Here is a 17,634-nt window from a genome sequence, read left to right as displayed (position 1 = left end):
AGTGCCATCCCATAATTCCACTGTCCACGAAGCCACTATTTGTCCAATAAACCACTATTTTTGAAAAGTACTAACCCCGGCCTTCATGCAATAAGCTGCAATCGGACACAATCCCACCTGCCATCGATTGAATGGGGATATTCAGACAGTTTCTTTGATAGACATTTGAATTAAAGGTCCTGTCATGATGGTAACTATTTGACTGCACTCTGCAGGCCACCCAGAGTCCATAGCACCCAGTGCCATCCCATAATTCCACTGTCCACGAAGCCACTATTTGTCCAATAACCCACTATTTTTGAAAAGTACTAACCCCGGCCTTCATGCAATAAGTGGCAATCGGACACAATCCCACCTGCCATCGATTGAATGGGGAAATTCAGACAGTTTATTTGATAGACATTTGAATTAAAGTTGCTGTCATGATGAAAACCATTTTACTGCACTCTGCAGGCCACCCAGAGTCCATAGCACCCAGTGCCATCCCATAATTCCACTGTCCACGAAGCCACTATTTGTCCAATAACCCACTATTTTTGAAAAGTACTAACCCCGGCCTTCATGCAATAAGTGGCAATCGGACACAATCCCACCTGCCATCGATTGAATGGGGAAATTCAGACAGTTTATTTGATAGACATTTGAATTAAAGTTGCTGTCATGATGAAAACCATTTTACTGCACTCTGCAGGCCACCCAGAGTCCATAGCACCCAGTGCCATCCCATAATTCCACTGTCCACGAAGCCACTATTTGTCCAATAACCAACTATTTTTGAAAAGTACTAACCCCGGCCTTCATGCAATAAGCTGCAATCGGACACAATCCCACCTGCCATCGATTGAATGGGGATAATCAGACAGTTTCTTTGATAGACATTTACCTTCAAAGGTCCTGTCATGATGGTAACTATTTGACTGCACTCAGCAGGCCACCCAGAGTCCATAGCACCCAGTGCCATCCCATAATTCCACTGTCCACGAAGCCACTATTTGTCCAATAACCCACTATTTTTGAAAAGTACTAACCCCGGCCTTCATGCAATAAGTGGCAATCGGACACAATCCCACCTGCCATCGATTGAATGGGGATATTCAGACAGTTTATTTGATAGACATTTGAATTAAAAGTCCTGTCATGATGGTAACTATTTGACTGCACTCAGCAGGCCACCCAGAGTCCATAGCACCCAGTGCCATCCCATAATTCCACTGTCCACGAAGCCACTATTTGTCCAATAACCCACTATTTTTGAAAAGTACTAACCCCGGCCTTCATGCAATAAGCTGCAAACGGACACAATCCCACCTGCCATCGATTGAATGGGGATATTCAGACAGTTTCTTTGATAGACATTTGAATTAAAGTTGCTGTCATGATGAAAACCATTTTACTGCACTCTGCAGGCCACCCAGAGTCCATAGCACCCAGTGCCATCCCATAATTCCACTGTCCACAAAGCCACTATTTGTCCAATAACCCACTATTTTTGAAAAGTACTAACCCCGGCCTTCATGCAATAAGCTGCAATCGGACACAATCCCACCTGCCATCGATTGAATGGGGATATTCAGACAGTTTCTTTGATAGACATTTGAATTAAAGGTCCTGTCATGATGGTAACTATTTGACTGCACTCTGCAGGCCACCCAGAGTCCATAGCACCCAGTGCCATCCCATAATTCCACTGTTCACGAAGCCACTATTTTTTACTACCCCTGTCGGTTTTTTCGAGTCGGAAAAAAAAGTTTCTCCGATCTTCTCGAAACTCTGGATTCTGATAGAGGGTGAAGAGACTTAGACCTGAGGGCAAAAATGGAGGCTCTAGACCCTTCCTGACCAGAGCTATGGACATCCCACGTAGCATTTTTTCAATGGAAAAAAATAGTGGGTTCGTGGACGGTGGAATTTTGGGATGGCTCTTGGTGCCACGGACTCAGGGGGGCCCACTGAGTGCAGTAAAATGGTTTTCATCAAAATATCTCAAAAGCTCAGCTTAAAAACCACGTGTCCACGAAGCCACTTTTTGTCCAATAACCCACTATTTTTGAAAAGTACTAACCCTGGCCTTCATGCAATAAGCTGCAATTGGACACAATCCCACCTGCCATCGATTGAATGGGGATTGGGACAGTTTCTCTGATAGACATTTGAATTAAAGTTGCTATCATGATGAAAACCATTTTACTGCACTCAGGGGCCTCCCCTGAGTCCATAGCACCAAGTCCCATCCCATAATTCCACTGACCACGAACCCACTATTTTTTACAATGGAACAAATGCTACGTGGGATCTGACAGTTTCTGTGATAGGCAATTTTTTAAAAGTTTTTTTCTTGATAAAAACTATTTTACTGCACTCAGGGGGCCCCCCAGAGTCCGTAGCACCAAGTCCCATCCCAGAATTCCACCGTCCACGAACCCACTATTTTTTACTATTGAATAAATGCTACGTGGGATGTCCATAGCTCTGGTCAGGAAGGGTCTAGAGCCTCCATTTTTGCACTCAGGTCTAAGTCCCATCACCCTCTATCAGAATCCAGAGTTTCAAGAAGATTGGAGAAACTCAAAATCTCGACCCGAAAAATCCGACAGGCCCTGTCGGTTTTTTCGGGTCGGAAAAAAAAGTTTCTCTGATCTTCTCGAAACTCTGGGGCAATATGCTCTCTGTCGCCCACTAGAGGTGTCCGAAAACCACCTATTCCGTGGCAAGTAGGTAAGAAACCGTGAATAGGGGGGTTAGTAATAAAGGCCCACTTCTCTACAAGTCTGTGGGCAATTGTCATCCAAATTCACACTACGATCCCTCCGACCCACAGTGCGCCCAATGGCAGCTTATTTGTATGGGCTTTTTTCCACGAACCCACGGTTTGGACTAACTCCTTTTGTGCATGTAAATAGAAGTCTTTAAGTTTTTGAAAGTATGGAGTTTTTACTTTGATGTCCATTTGTTTTGTTTTTCTATTATTAGTTTCTTTGATTGATTTTTTATTTTTTATTTACATGTTCAAAAAAAAAAAAAAAAAAAAAAAAAGAGGGGTCCTTATATCATTGGAAAGCTCCTGTGTTGCGGTTTGCAAAGAGGCCAACACCACTGGGGTCAAATTGGCCTTATTTATGTCGCTCAAAGCTTTGTTGTGAATGTATTCATACAAAACTCTTTGTAACTCATTCACATCTTAAGCTTTCTTTCTGTGTTTTGTATCATATTAAAGGGGAATATTTTTAGTTTTCAAATATAAAAATGACTTTGCCTTATCTTGTTCAGATAGTACATGAGAAGAGGTGGAGTCGGGCCTGTTTCAGGGCACAAGGCCAGCTGCAGATGTTTGGTAAAGCTGCCTGTACGAATTTCTTTATTGTTCATTCAAACAAAGTGCAATCAGAGTGATCCTTATATCATCGGAAAGCTCCTGTTTTGCAGTTTGCAAAGAGGCCAACACCACTGGTGTGCGTTGTTCCTGGCCCGAGAGAGCAGGGGTCAAATTGGCCTTATTGAGGTCGCTCAAAGCTTTGTTTTGAAGGTGCCTGTACAAATTTCTTTATTGATCATTCAAACAAAGTCCAATCAGAGTGATCCTTATATCATCGGAAAGCTCGTATTTTGCAGTATGCAAAGAGGTCAACACCACTGGTGTGCGTTGTTCCTGGCCCGAGAGAGCAGGGGTCAAATTGGCCTTATTTAGGTCGCTCAAAGCTTTGTTGTGAATGTATTCATACAAAACTCTCTGTAACTCATTCAAATCTCAAGCTTTCTTTCTGTGTTTTATATCATATTAAAGGGGAAAATTTTTGGTTTTCAAATATACAAATGACTTTGCTTTATCATGTTCAGATAGTACATGAGAAGAGGTGGAGTCGGGCCTGTTTCAGTGTTTCAGGGCACAAGGCCAGCTGCAGATGTTTGGTAAAGCTGCCTGTATGAATTTCTTTATTGTTCATTCAAACAAAGTCCAATCAGAGTGATCCTTATATCATCGGAAAGCTTGTGTTTTGCAGTTTGCAAAGAGGCCAACACCACTGTTGTGCGTTGTTCACAGGCCGAAAGAACAGGGGTCGAGTAGGCCTTGTGAATACTGCCTGAATTGGGTATATTGCAATGGTTCTTATTAGCTTTCCCTTTGGTTCAGAAGAACAGGGGTCACGTGAGGCCTTATTCCCACCAAAAACTGCACCAAAACCTTGTAATTCAGTCAATTCCTAAGCTATTGTCATCTATTTAGATCTATTTTCCATCTTGAAAACAAGATGGCGCCAGTGTACCCGGCTTGCCGTCTTCCTCGTCTGTCTAAGTTTGTTGTACCTGTACCTGTTCGTCTGGCATCAATAGTGTTTGTTTTATGCATGGTGTTGCATTGGGACCATGTAGTCTCAGTGCTGACCTACGATCGTCAAGCCTTGCTCAACATACAAAGCTGTATGGGAGATTACCGTGGTTTTTGTCCTGTTCTGCATTCTCGTTCTCGATCCTCGTTCAGCCAACCTGAGGTGGAGTGCGCTCGCCGGCCTCCTTGCTGCGTTCCAGCTCTTAGGAAGCGCAGCAGGAAGAGAGGTTGCCGTGGTGGTGTTCGAGTGAGAATCAGACGGGCAATCAATTCTTCGACGGAGCGTGCCTTGGATACCATGAACTTTGAGGGTCTTCACCTGATCCGGCGCTCATGGGAATATAGATATGTTTTTCATCTTTCTGTTTTCCCGGACTTTTCTCAGTCATCTACGTACTCTGCTTCTCCGCAAGTACGGATTCGCCGGAGAGGAGTGAACTGTCAAAATCTACGTCAACTGGATTTTGTTCATTTGGATTTGCCTCTGTCATCACAGCCTCCTTTGAATATGGCCCTAGTTAACGCTAGATCCATATGCAACAAAACTTTTATCCTCAATGACTTTTTAACCAGACATGACTTGGATATTTTATTTCTGACAGAGACCTGGGCCAGTGCTGGTGAGTTGTCAGTTTTTGAGGAACTTTGTCCGCCGAACTGTTGTTTCATTAGTACCCCTAGGTCTACTGGTAGGGGTGGTGGCGTCGCTATGGTTTTTAAACAATCACTTAAAATACTTTCAGTTTCTGTTCAGAGCTATTCATCATTTGAAGTACAGTGTGTGGGACTACAGTCTGCTTCCTCTGCTCTGCTCTGCACTCTCATCTATAGGCCACCTAACTTTGACAGTGCATTTATAAGTGACTTTTCAGAATTTTTAACTTCCGTTGTTCTGCTGTATGATCGCATGTTATTATTGGGTGATTTTAATGTACATGTGTGCTGCCCCGGTCGTCCCTTGGTTGCTGAGTTCCGTAATGTTCTAGACTCATTTGGTTTTACACAATATATGAACCAACCGACACATGTACGTGGTCATACACTTGATCTTATTATGTCATACGGGACCTCTGTAGATAATGTATTTGTTGAAAATGCTTCCTTCTCTGATCATAAGCCCATTATTTTTACGATCCCTGTTATGAGCTCTGCCGTTGTTAAGAAGCCGGCCAGCTCTTTTTCTCGCTTTATAGACCCACGTATCGCCTCTCAGTTTACCGAGAAATATACATCTAATACTGTTGAAATGTCGATTTTGAATGCTGAGTCTTCCTGCGGCCCTGACGATTTACTTTCTCTGTTCTACGCTGCCTGTTCCGATATTTTAGATTCTATTGCCCCTTTGAAGTTGAAGAAACCACAGCAAAAACTTTATTATTGGCTGGACGACAACGCTCGTTCTCTCAGACAGGCTTGTCGTAAAGCGGAGAGGAGATGGAAGCGCTATCGTTTAACTGTGTCATTTGAGATCTTTAAAGAGTGTCTGATTATGTTTCAGAATGCTGCTAAGTTAGCTAGATCAAATTACTTTTCTGAATTAATTGATAAAAACTCGCACAGACCTAAGATTTTATTTTCTACGATAAATTCAGTAATTAATCCAAGTTGCCAATTTCATGGGGAAATCTCGGCAGAACTCTGTGAGAAATTTTTAAAGTTTTTTGCTGATAAAGTGACATTTATTCGTTCATCCTTCACTTTACATCTTTCAGATCAATTTTTGAATTCGTTGGTTAGTCCACTTTATTTTAATCATTTTAAGCACGTCTCTTTAACAGACCTTTACGAGCTGGTTAACAAGATGAAGATAACTACTACACCACTTGATGTCATTCCTTCAGAGATTATTAAGGCTGCGTTTCCTATAATGGTCCCCAGTGTCCAAGTTTTGATTAATTCATCTTTGAACACTGGGGTAGTCCCAAATAGTTTTAAGCATGCGGTTGTTCAGCCTTTGCTTAAAAAACATGGTCTAGATGAGGGTTGCCTTAATAATTTTCGGCCTGTCTCTAAGTTAACATTTTTATCAAAACTCTTAGAAAAAGTCGTGCTGTCTCAATTAAATTTGTTTTTAAATTCAGCCAAGTTATTAGAACCTTTTCAATCAGGTTTTAATGCCCATCATAGCACAGAGTCTGTCTTGTTAAAAGTACTCAATGACATTTTAATGGCAGTTGATTCTGGTAAAAATGCTGTATTGATCCTGCTAGATCTTACAGCTGCCTTTGATACTGTAGACCATAATGTTCTCATTAGGCGTTTAGAGCATTCATTCGGTATTAAGGGTACAGCCTTAAAGTGGTTTAGTTCCTATCTTAAAGACAGGTCTTTTTCTGTGGAGATAGGCAAGTTTTCTCTTCATCTTCTGCTCCAATTTTTTTGTGGAGTACCTCAGGGCTCCATTCTGGATCCGCTTCTCTTTAACTTATATTTGCGTCCGCTGGGGGATATCATTAGGAAGCACAATGTTTTATTTCATTTTTATGCTGATGATACACAGTTGTATCTGCCATTGAAAGCTGGTGAGTCTTTTCAGACCTTGATGGATTGCATTCGGGACATCAAGGAATGGTTATCGATTAACTTCCTCCAACTTAATGAGGACAAAACGGAGATTATTGTCTTTGGCCCACCAAAACTGAGAAATAATTTTATTAAGGAACTGGGTAACCATTTCCCCTCAGTTTCCTCTCAGGTCAGGAACCTTGGTGTCATTCTTGACTCTGAATTATGTTTAACCAAACAAATTAATTCTGTTGTAAAGAATAGTTTTTATCAATTGCAGTTAATATCCAAACTCAAATCATTTTTGTCATTCCACGATTTGGAGAAGGTTATCCATGCTTTTATTACTTCACGCTTGGATTACTGTAATTCTTTGTATTTGGGTCTTCCTCAATCGTCGCTTGCTCGACTGCAGATGGTGCAAAATGCTGCTGCAAGGCTCCTGACCGGGTCAAAGAAATACGATCATGTCACCCCCATTTTAGCCTCACTTCATTGGCTCCCGATCCATTTTAGAATTCAGTTTAAAATTCTGTTATATGTTTTTAAAGCTCTTAACGATCAAGCTCCTCTATATATTAGAGATCTTCTTACTCCGTTGTCATCCACTAGATCTTTAAGATCTTCAGACAGAGCTCTTTTATTTATCCCTCGCTCTCGTCTCAAATTTAAGGGAGATAGAGCCTTTGCTGTTGCCGCCCCCCGTCTATGGAACCAATTGCCTTTGGACATCCGCCTTGCACCTTCAACTTCTATTTTTAAATCAAAATTGAAAACTTATTTTTATTCCCTGGCATTTTAATTTTCTCCGGATGCTATTTTATGTCTTTTCTGTTTGGCTGTTTGTTCTGTTTTTGTTTTGTTTTTACTTTGTGCAGCACTTTGGGTAGCCCTGCTTTAAATGTGCTATATAAATAAAATTTACTTACTTACTTACTTATTTTGTACCAAAATAAAGCTTAGCATTTGTAGTTTACAAGGATGTGAATGACTTTATTGTGTCTTTTTCAGAAAATGAATGAGGAGATTCACAGTTGAGCCCATTTGAGGGCCTTTGCATAGATGCAGCTGGTTGAGACCAGGTTAAAAATGTATCACCTGGGGAGAATATTATCCTGGTCTCACTAAACAAATGTTTGGTACAGTGGCTCGACCGATTTAATTATTGTTCATTAAAACAAAGTCCAATCAGAGTGTATTTTATATAATTGTAAAGCTCGTGTTATGCAGTTTTGACGCGAGACCAACCCCACTGTTGTGCGTTGTTTACAGGCCGAAAGAACAGGGGTCGAGTAGGCCACATCGAGGTCCTTCAAAGCGATGGTGTGGACCTATTAAAATCATTTTATTTCATTCAATTTTTATGCAAAAGGGACATTTTGCATGTCTCTGTACAGCTTAAATTATATGTAGATTAAAGTGTGCCTAATCAATTTTCCAGAAATGCCAGGTCACGCCGGCCTTGTGAATACTGCCTGAATTGGGTATATTGCAATGGTTCATATCAGCTTTCCCTTTGGGCTAAATTAATGTGTTTGGGCTTGATGGGAAGTGAGGATTCAGGGCTAAAATTTGGTCTATCACAACTGAAAAAGTCTGAGTCTCCTATAGGCCTAAAGTCTGAGTCTTCTATAGGCTCAAAAGAACAGGCGTCACGTGAGGCCTTATTCCAACCAAAAACTGCACCAAAACCTGGTAATTCAGTCAATTCCTAAGCTATTGTCATCTTTTTTGTACCAAAATAAATCTTAGAACCTTGGACCCAGTACATGTTTTAAGGCTTGTCATTTAGCAACAGAAGTGCTACACACATAGGACCAGCTGTTATAGAAAGCTCTGGACCTCTGCTGTCATGTAGATATGGTCTCCAAAGTTTATCCAATGTAAGCACTGTCAAATATGGTAATAAGCTATTTTGACCGATTTAACGATTAGATTTTTAAAATCTGATGACTCCAGTGTGTTCCCCATCCCAAAACAACCCAGGGTGTATCCAAAATTCTACACTGCCAACTTCTAGACTACTTATGAGAAATATACCAATATATTTTAAAACTACAACTTCCACTAGAGAGACGCCACAGAACCTGTTACAAAGCTAGTGTAACTTGTAGTTCTTCCATGGTGGATGGTTGAACATGTTCGGCTCCTCTGTTTTTCTGCTGTCTGCCGTGAATGGGCTTTAACTAAACTATAAAAAAGTTCAAAACTGAGCAACGTGTTGTTGCTGGTGACAAAACCACTGATTAAATATGTACATTGAGGCGATACTGGCGTTAAAGACCCGATGACCTTCATTGCATTGTAGGATATGGGCTTCGCATGCCCCCCGCTCAGCCCATATTGTAGTGTTCTATCTTATAGGCAGCAGACTGTAATGTTTCACCGGTAATAGGACCGAAATAATATTATTAAAATAAAGTAATGAATACCATGATAACATCTAAATAAATGTTGATAGATGCAGCGTTATAGTTTTAAAAATATCAATAAACAAAGCAATCCAGCTTCCCTGTCGATAAGACCGAAGTAATAACATTAAAAGAAATACCTATAAACCATGATAAGATCTCGTGAATAAATGTTATCTGTGTATCCATGTCAGATGGATCTAGGAGATGGAGGAAACTGTTTTGATGAAATGTCTTCTTCCACCTGGAAATCGTAGACACTGTACTTAAGACGACACACCACATTTTAGGCATTTATTAGATTATACAACCGCAAAAACAACACACATAGCTCAGACACATAACAAAAATCAAAGACAAATATAAAAAGTGAAGAGCATGTCAAGTGATTACAAAGGCCTGGTAGGGACTGACCCTGTGATACATGATGGGCAGATATGGAGTGATTTGCATTGGTGGTAGTGTAAAAGTTAACAGTGCAGGGATTTAATCAGTGCAAAGCTGAGCTAGTTAAATATGACTATGGAAAAAACAAGAGTGTGAGCATAATAGTATTGCTTAACAAAAACAATATAAAGAAGATAAGATAAATAGAACAACAGAAACGTATATTGAATTTAAAAAAAAGATTATACAAGCCAACAGGGGTAAATGTTGGGACCACACTCCAGAATGTATAGAGGGGCTAATGTAGCCTGCAAGACAGTCAAATGGATAGTGGATACTAGACAATAGACAAAGTGATGTGATGGTTGGGGCAGCGAGAGACTCATGCTGAAAAGTCCATTTCTCCCCTACCCTTCTGTGTGACATTGAGTTGCTGGTTTGCCCTGGGGACAAAGGACCTCCTCAATGTTGAACATGACAGAAGCCTTCTACTGCAAATGATCCTCGGTTTGTTAAATGATTAACTCCAGCTCCATGCCAAACACAGAGCCAGCATTCCTTCCCAGCCTGTCCCAGCGGCCCTCTTCTTAATGCTGCCTCCCCCGCACACCACAGCATAAACAAGGACTCTGGCCATGTTTAATCTTGCTCAGAGTCACTACTGGTATGGTATTCCTCAGAATCACTATCAAAGTGAATTTCTGTTTCAGTCAGGACTTGAACATAACAGTTCTTTGCATGCTTTGCCAGGCTGTTGCTTGCTTGTACTTCATCGTCAAGCTCTGTAGACCTTGGATACCATCTTGAAGCAGGCCCCACGTCTCACCTCACATGTTAAAACACGTTGAGCCTTTATTAATTAGAAACTTTCAGAAATATTGTAATGTATGCCAAGTATAACCAACACATACCTGATGTCACATTAGAAAGCTGGGATGACATCTGCTTCAGGGTGTCTGCACGGGTGCAAAGAAACGACCAATGCTTGTTCATCTCTGCAATAAGAATCCTCTTCTCCTCCTCAAGTCTCCTTGCTGCCATCACTATGTCGAACGCCTTCCTCTTTGTCCTTAGATCTACAGAGTCTGGATTACATTGATGAAACATAAGTCGGTTGTATTTAAGATTAGTATTTAAAGATTTTCTGGGGTTACAATCGAGGCATGACAGATTTTGTGCCACTATGTGACTATTTCACATAGTCAACACAATTGTGTACATACCACCGTGTGTAAGCTGCCATGGCCAAACAATCTGGTCAGATAGAATGGTGTCCAAGGTCAGTTTTTCTGCATTAGGAACCAAGGTGTTATACATTTCCACTACAGAATTTACATTTATTTTTCCTCCCTGATCTTTCGCCGGATCCGGGCACGTCCTTTGCATCCGTCACTATCTTTATAAAGACGCTGGGACCTCCTCTTAACACTTGCCACCAGCTCCTCAATTTGGCTGGCAACAGCGGCAACATCAGCATCATTTGGGGATGTTGTTGCTGAGAGGAAGAAATGAAGAGATAAGTAAAATGATTCTTGATTCCATCCATAAATATTAATTCTGGTGTATGCCTCAACAATATTTTCATATTTCTCTGTAACTGAGGCTACACTTGTAGCTAAGGTTGAGTAGAGTTAGGTTAGTTAGGTTCTTTATTGTCCACATCTTTTCCACACGTCATCAGCAATCAGAGTATGTGCTCTTTGACTACGATTACAATGAGCCTCTTTGGAATTGCAGCCAAGCTTAGTCAGAAGTGATACATCAAGCACCATATCAAACAGTATAAAACAGTATATTCTACCTTCTGGCCACTCATTATATCAATGATCCAGCTCTCCAGTTGATTGTCTGTGATGTCCATTTCCGTTTTCATGGCCTCCAGGTTATGCAACTGGCATTGCAGGGCTATTGTGGCCTTCAAACACAAATGACAATGAGGCAAAAAACTTTGACTATTGTTGATAAGGATTGTAAAGTACCTTCACTGTTAGAAAACCACATACAACACTGATTAAATATACAGTATATTCATATATATGTGGACTATCAATATATGTGGTATGAACTTTTAATATTTTATATCAAGACACTGAAAAATACAATTGACAGTACACATGCAACCATCATTATATTTAATTGTATTGAAGAACATCTGGGCAAGTCTTCCCTATATTTTTAATATATGCCACTTTATTTTACAATATCGCTATGCATGTTGCATAAGGGAAAACTGGTGTCTTTACCTTCCGATATCGGCGGGCAAGGGTGGGAGCCAAGTTGTCAAACTTTTGCTGGTTTCAGCGCATGGCCATGACCGTCAGCATGTCTATGTGTCCTGCAAATAAAATAGGATGATGGCATTGTAATCGATCCATCCATTTGTGTCGAATATTCTGAGCTTTATATTTTCAGAATCAAAGTGGCTCACCATTGTCATCAGGATCAAAATGTACTGGTTACCTTACCTGCTTTTGACATGTTCTTTGCGGTAACAGCAATCCTCGAGAGGAAGGCGTTGCACTGCTCCACCTCTTCCCCAAGAGTCGAACCAGCCCCCTCCTGATATGCTCCACTCCATTTTACCTTTAAAAAAGACAAGAAAAAACAAAATCTAAGTGGCAAAAACCTTATGCAGGTTTTAGGGGAAAGAAAATGTCATGGACAATCATTTTTTCTTACCTCACATTTGAAATCATGACATTTGCATGAAAAACAGAAAGAAATGGCCTCATGGTGAGGAGATCCTGAAGCTCAGGGCATTTCTCTGTCACTCTCCGGAGGTAAGGCCAGTACTTGCATGCCAGATCCATAGCGAAAAATGTCACTGGCTTACAGGCCATTTGCTTTTGGAGGTACAGGGGGTAGGCAAAAATCTCACCTCTGAACATATTGAGGGCACGAAGGAGAACCACATGACCACATACAGCGAGGTCCAGACCCTTCTCGTCTGTTTTTCCTGAGGACTTCTGAGACGTTTCACGCGCCGCTGACCACTGCCCTCCACAGACACCTCTTCCAGAGACCTAAAACATGGAAGATAGTTAACAGTCCAAACTTGTTCAAACAAAGTCCTCTCTAGGACGTGGTGTTTTATAGGTAAATATAGTGAAGTTGTGCAAGTTTACATGACTGGTTGAGGTATGGACATAGTCCACGAATCTTGCGACATCATCATCATTCGTGATGAACGCGCCATCAAAGATGGCTTGTTCCTCCAATCTAAATAAGAGAGATACATATTAACTTTAAATATTCATTTAAAAATTCATATGATGCACACACATGATTTGTAAGTACCTTGCTGCACTCTTGAATCTGTAGTGCTTGAGGTTTCCATCAATGGATACTGCAAGCATGTCTGGGCTGCACTCTGGGCAGTCAAAGTGGTCCTCCTGGTATAGTTTGTCCAATTCGAATCAGACAGCCTCCCACTCCAAGAAGCTTTTGCGGAAGCTGTCTGCTGTGATGTTTCCGCTCTGTTTCAAATAAGAGAAATGCTCTAAATGGATACATTTCTTGATGTTTGTACTAATTTCGTAACCACTCTTTAGAATACATATCAAAGGAAATAAACAATGTGTAAACTTCACTCATACACTATACACTGGTGTATTGGGGAGACCTGGCCATTAAAGATGCAGGATATTGTGTGACATTCAGTATAAATCTATACGCAAAGAGGGCTACAACAGCCTCCATATTGTTTAGAAGTAAGTCTGTGCAATGTTTGGCCCATTAATCCAAGGGAACACTTCTGGGATCAGGAAATGATATTGGGTAGAAGATGTCAAAAAAATGTCCCTGGAGCTGCCATCTTCAGCTCTTCAAAAGATAAAAGGACATCTGTCACATACACAGTTGAATAGTGAGAAGTGGCCTGCCAGTAGTCATTACTGATCAGGTCATCCACTCCAAGACTCCAAGTGGCTTTACATGCCTTGCATCTAATCTGAGGCAATCTGAGATCATATTGCCCTGGAAAAAGAAGGAAATATATACTCAAAGATAATTCTGACAGACGCAAACAGTGTCATTCTGACAACTGATATGGGAACCTTTGACTAAGGATGGATCAGGAGGACACTAATACAAACATTTTGTAAGGCACTATATTGGAAGTCACACATTTGTCAGGCAAATTAACTATCCCCATTCAAACAAAGCCTAATTATTTTCCTCCACATAGGTGGGCCCAGCCAATCTAATCAACACACAACCTATTGACACCTCTGGATTTCCAGCCATGATAAAGAACATTTTTGGCACAAAGTAACATGTATGAATGTAACATTCATGATTCGTATATGTGCTTAATTCCCTTACAAAAATGAACCATGTTTTTTTTTTGTAGTAACTATGTTTTTTTTTGTAGTAACCATGGTTTAACTATGGTTTTTGTAGTAAAATCATAGTAACTACAAATGAACCATGGTTTTAGTAGTAAAGCAATTTTATAAAAATTCACTCTCAGAAAAAAAAGGTACACGATGGTAGAAATAGTCTTCCTCAAAGAACAGTTTTGTACCTTTTCAATAATAGTGCCTACTCGGTTTCTATCGTAACCTCAGTTCCCTGAGAGTAGGGAACGGGTATTGCGTAGCTATTCGCAGTGGGGAAACTCCTTTTCCTCGATTTACTGAAGCCTATAAATGTAAAACACATTTTGCAGCTGCACAGCGAGTGTCTGCCTCACTCGTTGGCTGTGCTGCGGTAACTGCACATCCAAGGGGCACGGCCTTAGCCTGTATTAGTCCCCCGAAAAACGCCATTATCGCAGGTTTAAATGACTGAAGCGACAACTTGCCAGATTACTATAGTGCGGCTGGCTACGCAATACTCGTTCCCTACTCTCAGGGAACTAAGGTTACGATAGTAACCAAGTAGCAAACTTTATAAATGTGGAAGGCGAGGACCAGCCGGCCGCATCACAAATATCCTGAATGGGAAAACCAGAGGACCAAGCCCAAGACAAGGCCATGCCTCTAGTTAGGGCTGTATTCAAGACCAGCTTTGAGAGGTTTGAGTCCAAGACAAGACCGAGTCCAAAAAGGTTTGAGTCCGAGTCAAGACCGAGTCCAGGACAGGAAAAAAGTCTTATGCATGACATTATCAAGACAATCATTTTGGGTTATTATTTGTTGATCTGAAAGCAAAAACAGTGTCACAACACCCAGGATTTTTAAGTATAGACATTCCCCTTGATATCATATAATCTTCTAATCTAAAGAAAAAAGAATGATGACATATGGTGATACCTCATAATAGCTGTGTTAGAACTGATACAAACACCAACCCACTACTACTGGTAGGTAGGCTACTAGTAGCCTACTGAGCATTTGAGCAACTAAATGACAATATAGCTTCACTCCAGTAAGATATATCTGTGGTAATTTCTTCATGTTAAACCAAACTTTTATTTTGACGGGTTTCTGAGTGTATCTGACGATGAAATGCTGTAGATATACATGTACGTGTTCATGTATGTGTAGTACATGAACCTGCGGCACTCATTTGCAGAGACTCGTGAACAATCAGATTTGATAGCAGTCTTTAATATTCACAGTCACTAGTCCATATAGCAATTTCCTATTATGATCGGCAGTGAATAGACAGAACTGTTATTTCAGCTATGCGCCGGTATTGCAGTAGCAAATAGTAGAAAATAAATCACACACGTGCAGGTCGTACTTGTCAATGACAGGCACTACAATCTGCGGTAATCTGCGGAGGTTTCTGCGGAAGTCTGCGGGTGCATTCTACAATAATACGTTACTGGGAACATAATAAAGACCCCTGGACTCGGTCGAGACCAAAAGCAATATTTGGCAAGACCAGTGGCCGAGACCGAGACAAGTCCGAGTCCGAATACCAGCGAGTCCAAGACAAGTCCGAGACCATAGAAAAACGGTCTCGAGTCCGGACTCGAGTCCAAGACCGGACTCGAGTACTACAGCCCTACCTCTAGTCGAATGAGCCTTGATACCTATAGGGCAAACCTGACCCACTGAGATATATGCCATAGATATGGCATCCACTATCCATCTAGACTGTCTATGCTTAGTGACTGGATCACCCTTGGATCGGCCACCAAAGTAGACAAAGAGCTGTTCTGATTATCTAAAAGACGCAGAACGCTCCAGACAGATTCTCAGTGCTCTGACAGGGCAGAGTCGATTAGCCTCTCCATCCTCAGCAGAAGGGCTAATTACGTGATAACCTGTGCCCTAAACTGGGTTGAGAGCACTTTGGGTAAATAACCATGTCTGGGTTTGAGGATGACCCTGGAGTCATCCAATCCAAACTCCAAACATGAAGGGCTCCCGGAAAAGAGCCTGCAGATCTCCCACTCGCTTGATAGATGCCAGTGCCAGCAGGAGAGCAGTCTTTAGAGAGAGAGGTTTAAGATCAACCAACTGGAGCGGTTCAAAAGGTGGAACTTTCAGAGCCCCAAGGACCGTGGAAAGGTCCCAAGACGGCACAGAAGGAGGTCTGGAGGTATATACATTTATACATCTTTACCTCCGGCTAGTGATGCTACTGCGGCGGCTCTACTACTACTACTGCGGCTCTACTACGTTCACATGCTTGTTTTCAGTCTTTCTATATTTAACTTATCAATATACTAAGGTTTAAAATGTAAAAAATAAAGATTATATTAGTAAAACTCAATGTGTGGCTTTTGCCCTTTTTAAAGATTTGGTAAAACAAGATTTCAATTTTCTAACTTTAGTTAGTCAGTAATGTTGCTGTTTGAGCATAATCAACATCTGCAAAGTTACAGCGCTCAAAGTTCAAAGCAAACGGAGATATTTGCTTTTAAAGAAATCAATTTCTAAGGACTACAGCAAACAGCCGGTTTTGGACTACACGACATTCCTCCAGGGTTGCTGACGTCAGCAAACCCCAATAAACCCCTCCTGCGAGAATACGAAATAAGGGGGGCGAGGCCATTTTATATTGCGTTGGAGAAGAGTTATTGTGGTATAGGAGTGTTGTTGCCGCTGCAATGTCGTCGAAACGCTGTTATTTTCATCAGTGCCCGGATTGCAGGTCCACTTTGTTCAGCCTTCCTAGGGTCGGGGGAGTTGGGATCAATGGATAATTATTACCCAAATCTCGCTCTCTGTGCTGCACATGTTACGGAGGAAAGCTTCCACAATCTTGGCGAGTTCAATGCAGGATTCGCACAATGGCTTGTCCTGAAAGATGGAGCAGTTCCAACTTTAAGAACAGAAGCTGTTGTTTACGGGCCACAATCTGTAAGTATGTTTTATTTTTCGTTGATGTGTTTTCCTGTAATAGTTCGTATTGTTAATTGTACGTTGTAGCAAGGAAGTAAATAGGGATGGCTCCAGAAACATGGCTTTTCCTATCATTGCTATGCTGATGACACACAACTCTACCTCTCATTCCAGCCTGACGATCCAATGGTAGCTGCTCGTATCTCAGCCTGCCTAACAGACATTTCTGGTTGGATGAAGGACCACCACCTTCAACTAAACCTTCCGAAGACAGAGCTACTTGTGGTCCCGGCCAACCCAACACTTCATCACAACTTCTCCATTCAGCTAGGCTCGTCATCCATAACGCCATCAAGGTCAGCTAGGAACCTTGGGGTTGTAATTGATGATCAGTTGAAATTCACAGAGCACATTGCTAGAACTGCCCGGTCCTGCAGATTTGCCTTGCACAACATTAGGAGGATCAGGCCCTTCCTTACAGAGCATGCTACACAACTCCTTGTCCAAGCACTTGTTTTATCCAGACTGGACTATTGTAATGCTCTCCTGGCTGGTCTTCCAGCTTGCTCTGTCAAACCTCTACAATTGATCCAGAATGCTGCGGCCAGAGTAGTCTTTAATGAGCCAAAGAGAGCACACGTCACTCCTCTCCTCACTAAATTGCACTGGTTGCCAGTTGCCGCTCGCATAAAATTCAAGGCACTGACGTTTGCCTACAGAACAACAACTGGCACTGCTCCCTCTTACCTAAACTCATTACTTCAGA

General features: G+C 41.5%; 1 protein-coding gene across 2 annotated transcripts in view; it reads right to left on the bottom strand.

The window, feature by feature from the left end:
- Positions 1 to 9,521: 9,521 nt before the first annotated feature.
- The window catches only part of LOC143756264 (uncharacterized), a 40,886-nt gene continuing 32,773 nt past the window's right edge, over positions 9,522 to 17,634 (bottom strand). For both annotated transcript variants that reach the window (XM_077247174.1, XM_077247172.1), the window contains exons 8-16: positions 12,925 to 13,103; positions 12,753 to 12,846; positions 12,307 to 12,650; positions 12,093 to 12,210; positions 11,871 to 11,962; positions 11,429 to 11,542; positions 10,851 to 11,122; positions 10,539 to 10,712; positions 9,522 to 10,453 (exon numbers count right to left, since the gene is read on the bottom strand). In XM_077247174.1, the coding sequence (XP_077103289.1) occupies positions 12,207 to 12,210; positions 12,307 to 12,650; positions 12,753 to 12,846; positions 12,925 to 12,983 (501 nt within the window). In that variant the 5' untranslated portion in view covers positions 12,984 to 13,103 and the 3' untranslated portion in view covers positions 9,522 to 10,453; positions 10,539 to 10,712; positions 10,851 to 11,122; ... (1 more) ...; positions 11,871 to 11,962; positions 12,093 to 12,206. The remainder of the gene's footprint in view (positions 10,454 to 10,538; positions 10,713 to 10,850; positions 11,123 to 11,428; positions 11,543 to 11,870; positions 11,963 to 12,092; positions 12,211 to 12,306; positions 12,651 to 12,752; positions 12,847 to 12,924; positions 13,104 to 17,634) is intronic.

Source organism: Siphateles boraxobius, unplaced genomic scaffold, assembly GCF_051911475.1.
Source record: "Siphateles boraxobius isolate OS27281-9 unplaced genomic scaffold, OSU_SipBor_1 107, whole genome shotgun sequence".
In the NCBI taxonomy this organism is placed as follows: Eukaryota; Metazoa; Chordata; class Actinopteri; order Cypriniformes; family Leuciscidae; genus Siphateles; species Siphateles boraxobius.
The sequence above is the reverse complement of the archived record's forward strand: the minus strand, read 5'-3'. Positions and strand labels throughout refer to the sequence as shown.